Genomic DNA, 5,098 nt, shown 5'->3' with positions numbered 1-5,098 from the left:
CTTGCTGTCTTCGCTCTGTAAACCAGGCTGACTTTGAACTCATGGAGATCTTGCCTGCCTCTGACCCCTGAGTGCTGGGATTAAAGGCATGCACCACCACTGCCTGGACTTTCCCACACTCTTTATAGAAGACATTTCTCAAAGTTTTCATTCTTTCAAAGTGCAAGACAAGCCCATTATCCACTATATATTAAAAAGATATATGATGCCATGTTGTGCCGACTCATAGGCTCACATTGAAATTTGTATCCAATACCACATAACAAAAGTTTTGCTTGGTATAAATTATGAGTCAGTGATATCTTAAGTCCATGGTTGTATTTTGTTCATTTGTTTGTTGTTTTGGAGTTTTTTATTTGTCTGTCTGTTTGTTTTGCTTCTGGTCCTCATTGTGTGTAAAGATCTTTCTTAAATAACTTGAAGTTTTCCCTGCTAGAACTCTGGGCATGTGTTCTCCATTTTGCATTGGAACTAATAATTATCAGTGGTTGATTTATTTCAAACACATCCTAAGCCTTTCCTAAAATCTTTCAAAAAGTATTTGGAAGACTATTTCAAAGAATATTATTGACCACAGATGGATTAATTTGTTAAGAAAGAATAAGAAGACATTTAAAAAATAATTGGTGTGGTCATATCTTCATTTCTCTTCCCTCTCCAGGTCTCTAAGACATGATGCCTGCTCTCTTCCTGGTCATCCTGTGCTTTGGAGTGGCCTCAGGTGCTCCAGCACTTGATCCCAGTTTGGATGCTGAATGGCAACAGTGGAAGATAAAATATGGAAAATCATACATCCTGGTTGGTAAACTGGAAACTGTCCAGAAGAACCCCAGAATGAATTATCATTGCTGTTGCAAGTGTCTAGACACATTAGATCTCATATACCACACCCTTCATTGAATCATTATCTAATCACAGTCAGTATGAACACAGGGTGGCCAGATTCTCTTTTCCTCAGTATTTGGAGAATGTGTGCTATTGTGTCCATAGAGCCCTCTCTTTGACCTCTGTTCACTACAGCAGCAAGTCTACTTGGTCAGATTTTTCCAGAGTTTAGTTAGGAAGAAATGCCATTCATTATGCTCATTTCCAGGAAGAAGAAGCACAGAAGAGAGCAGTATGGGAAAAAAATATGAAGATGATCAAAATGCACAATGATGAGAATGGCCTGGGGAAGAACAGCTTCACCATGGAAATGAATGCCTTTGGTGACATGGTGAGTGTGACAGGGATTGCTTCACACTGTGGTTTCTTCAGTTCTTTACATGCAGTCTTTTTGTTTGGGGTGTTTTTTTATGTGGTTTGTTTGTTTGTTTTTGCCTTGTTTTTCTATTAATTTTTTTTTTCTGGAAGACTGCTGAGGAATACAGAAAATTGATAACTGATATTCCAGTTCCGGCTGCCATGACAGTGAAAAGTGTTAAGGAATCCCTAGCTACAGAATTCCCCAATTTTCTGGATTGGAGAAAGAAAGGCTATGTGACTCCTGTACGGAATCAGGTAAGACAGTAGCACATGCCCATATTCTGAAACCATTTAGAAGACAAAATACTTGATGTCTATGTTTGTCTATTGAGTGTGGAGAGATGTGCAGTTCATTTCTTCTTCTATGAAAGCTTCATACATTTACACAATGGATATTTATCCTAGCAATTCACCTTCACCCCTCTCTCTCTCTTTCTCTCTCTCTCTCTCTCTCTCTCTCTCTCTCTCTCTCTCTCAAAATCTCTCTCTTTCTAAAAATCTCTCTATTGTCATCTACCATATCTGTCTATGGAATTTATTTCTTCTTTTGTTATCATTAATAACCCATAAAACCAGTAGGTCCTGCTCAAATGTTCATGTGTGTGTGGTCATTGACTGGGACATGCACAAACTGCCAGCAGTCATGTCCTCTAGGAGAGTACCATCCTTCCCTAGGCATCTATCAACTGCTAGTACATTTTCATAAATTATTATGGACAGATAATAATTGTTGTTGCTGGGGTTGGCATTTGTTTGTGTATTGACAATCTTTACTTCCCTGCTCAGGGTAAATGTGGTTCTTGCTGGGCTTTTGCTGCAACTGGTGCCATAGAAGGACAGATGTTCTGGAGAACTGGCAACCTGACCCCTCTAAGTGTGCAAAACCTAATAGACTGTTCTAAACCTCAAGGCAATAATGGCTGTAATAATGGTACTGCATACAATGCCTACAAGTATGTTTTAGACAATAAAGGTCTGGAGGCTGAGGCAACCTATCCATATGAGGCAAAAGTAAGTAGATTTTCTATACTACTGTCATTTCAGCCAGCTTCAGGCAAGGCACAATTGCAAGATAATCCACTGTTTTCAGGACTGTTGGAAGGCAGAATTGCTGCACACCATCAATTGTATTCAATAAGTATCAGTCTTTGCACAGGCTTCTAATGTGGTAGTTTCCATATAGCTATCCGTGCTTCTATGCACAGAGAATATGTGAACCATTTCACATATAATGGAGATTTCTCCCTGGGAAAATTTCTTATGGACTTGAAAACCTATGAGTGTCATTGAAGACATGAGAGTTGATTTTCAGTTCCAAATCTCCCAGTAACATTTCACTTCCTGGGATGATTTAAAACAGTCCAGACATGGGGATGCTCAGCTGCAAAATGAAGGGTTGTAGTTCTGGTGCATGCTCCCCAAAAACTGGGTGGAATCAACTGAGCCTCTTATCTCTTTACCTTTTAAGGAAGGACCTTGCAGGTACCGTCCTGAGAACTCCAGTGCTTATATCATAGATTTTGTGTCCATCCCAGCAAATGAGGATTACCTACTAGTTGCTGTAGCAAATATAGGGCCTATCTCTGCTGCAGTTGATGCTTCCCATGAGTCTTTCAGGTTCTACAATGGAGGTAAGCATATTTCTCTCTAGATATGAAAACAAGTGACATCCCCATGCCATGCAATGTTCATGAAATGCTGTTTATCTTTAAAATTATTTGTGACTTTGGGTTTCTGGATTTTCCTCCCCACACAATAATACTGAGTTCTATCTTCAACTGATATGGCCCTCTCATGCAAGTACATCATATTTTTATAAAATTTATTGTTTAGCTTATTTTAAAACCATCCTCAATTTGGTGGGTGTTTTAGATTTTTATGGAAACTGTACATCTGAAACCAAATTCTTAATAAGCCTATTGAATTGAGTAATTTCAGTTCAGTGAGTTTTACTTGGCATGAGCTTCTAGTTTAAAAAAATCAAAGATTCTAATTAGTCATCTTATATGCCCCTAAGCAAATGTTTATCAACAAATCTATGCTTATTTGGTAACTTCAGTTTTCTGTGAAACCATATGTATATTAGTATTGTCAATAACAATCCATTCAACTCTTAAGTCTGTCTGTAACTTACATTATTTCTGGGATCTTTGAAAATGCATCCCTATTGTTAGTGGCAGTGGTCACTGTCAGGTGTTCAGGCATCTCACATCAGCTTCTACTTTACTTCTCAGGTATTTATTATGAGCCAAAGTGCCGCAGTTATTCTGTGAATCATGCAGTTCTGGTGGTTGGCTATGGATCTGAGGGAAATGAAACAGATGGTGAAAACTACTGGATGATCAAAAACAGGTATAAACTGCCCCCAAAAATCTGTATTTGAAATTCTAGTGACTGGAGAGATGGTTCAGTGTTTAAGAGCACTGGGTGCACTTCCAGAGGATTCACAAAGTGATTGTCTCTTGCAGTCAATGTTTGAGTACACAGCCTACCTAGAAAACTTTGTCCCACTTATGTTGAACAAAGCCTGTTTTTAGATTCCCATATACATGTATGAGGTATATGTACATGCATACATGCATTCTTGCATGTCAAGTGCACATGTGTAGAGACTTGGTGTTAGTATCAGTTGTTTCTCAATCATTATCCAAGTTCTGTATGGAGGCAGTGCCTCTCATTGATGGAGTTTACTGGTCTGACTGGTCAGCTTGTTCCAGGTATGTCTGTGTCCATGTCCTGAGAACTTGCTATCGGGACACTACAATGTTAATCTGGCTTTTAAATGACTCTTCACATTGATCTCCAGTCCTTAACCTCTGAGCTCCCCTACACCATAAACAACCTACTCACAATGTCTTATCATAACATTTCCGTTCTATCACTGGTTTCTTGGGGGTCGATGTTATTTTGTGCCTTTGTTTTTCTAAAATCTGGCACGTTTGTTGGAACTGAACTACCTTTTCTCTGCTGTGGTCTTCACAGTTCTGTGTGAGATGCCTCCTGGTACTCAGACCCTCAACTTCTTGTGACCCTTCTGTTAAGTTGGCTTAATGTAATCAATCAATCATTCATTGATCTTTCTATTAAATGAAAAACATGTTTCCTTTCAGCTGGGGTACAGAATGGGGCATAGATGGCTATATGAAGATTGCCAAAGATCGCAACAACCACTGTGCAATTGCTTCATATGCTGCCTACCCCGATATATTCTGAGCTGCCTGGTGGCCATGAGGGAAGACTTGGCAGAGAAAGTTTTCAGTGGAGGGCCTTCCACTTCACAGTGATCAGCTTGTGCTCAGTGTGTTCAGTAGTTGAATTCCTGAAGAGCTACATTGCAATGTGGATTCTGGGACCTGTTCACTCTCTTTCAGCATGGCACCTACTGTAACTGATATGTCATTTTTACTCCTACAGCATCTTGATTTTCAATTTTTCAATGTTAATGGTTATGCAAATTATATCTTTAAAAATGTTAAATTCAAATATAAATTTTAGATTCCTTCTGTTTTTGAAGGTTTTTTTTTGTGGTCAAACATGTAATTTATCTTGAAGACAGCATTGTGTGTGGTGATGGCATTCTAAGAGAAAGAATGAGTGGTTCTTATGTGATGGTCTTTATTCTGTTTTGGTTATGGTCTGCTTACAGGGTTCTATATACCAGAAAACTTTTTCTGGAAGACTTAAACATTTCTGGATTTGGTATTTTTTAACCAACATTAATTCACTTCGTTTAATTCTCTGTGAAGTGTAATTGTACAATGTAATGTACTACTTCACTGAATTGGACTGAGCTGTAACTCTCCCTTATCTAGTACCTCAACACTGTACTAGATTCCCAGTTACTGTGTCAAAG

General features: G+C 38.7%; 1 protein-coding gene across 3 annotated transcripts; it reads left to right on the top strand.

The window, feature by feature from the left end:
- The first annotated feature begins 672 nt into the window (after positions 1 to 672).
- On the top strand, positions 673 to 4,458 carry LOC118584388 (cathepsin J-like). 3 transcript variants are annotated; one of them, XM_036188597.1, is made up of 7 exons: positions 673 to 798; positions 1,094 to 1,216; positions 1,354 to 1,500; positions 2,032 to 2,256; positions 2,714 to 2,876; positions 3,480 to 3,597; positions 4,356 to 4,458. In XM_036188597.1, the coding sequence occupies exons 1-7, from the start codon at positions 673 to 675 to the stop codon at positions 4,456 to 4,458; spliced, it is 1,005 nt and encodes a 334-aa protein (XP_036044490.1). The 3 variants fall into 3 exon arrangements, with proteins under 3 accessions (XP_036044490.1, XP_036044492.1, XP_036044491.1); XM_036188599.1 differs by having other exon boundaries at positions 673 to 802; positions 1,101 to 1,216; XM_036188598.1 differs by having other exon boundaries at positions 673 to 802; positions 1,098 to 1,216.
- Positions 4,459 to 5,098: the final 640 nt, after the last annotated feature.

This window comes from Onychomys torridus, chromosome 5 (genome assembly GCF_903995425.1).
Source record: "Onychomys torridus chromosome 5, mOncTor1.1, whole genome shotgun sequence".
NCBI lineage: Eukaryota > Metazoa > Chordata > Mammalia > Rodentia > Cricetidae > Onychomys > Onychomys torridus.
Note: the sequence above shows the minus strand (reverse complement) of the source record. Positions and strands in the feature narration are given on the sequence as shown.

Coding starts and splice junctions, on each gene's coding strand:
- LOC118584388 (XM_036188597.1), top strand. CDS start 673: ATGATGCCTGCTCTCTTCCTGGTCATCCTGTGCTTTGGAGTGGCCTCA. Junction 799..1,093: donor ATGGAAAATCATACATCCTG/GTTGGTAAACTG, acceptor GCTCATTTCCAG/GAAGAAGAAGCACAGAAGAG. Junction 2,257..2,713: donor CCTATCCATATGAGGCAAAA/GTAAGTAGATTT, acceptor TTACCTTTTAAG/GAAGGACCTTGCAGGTACCG.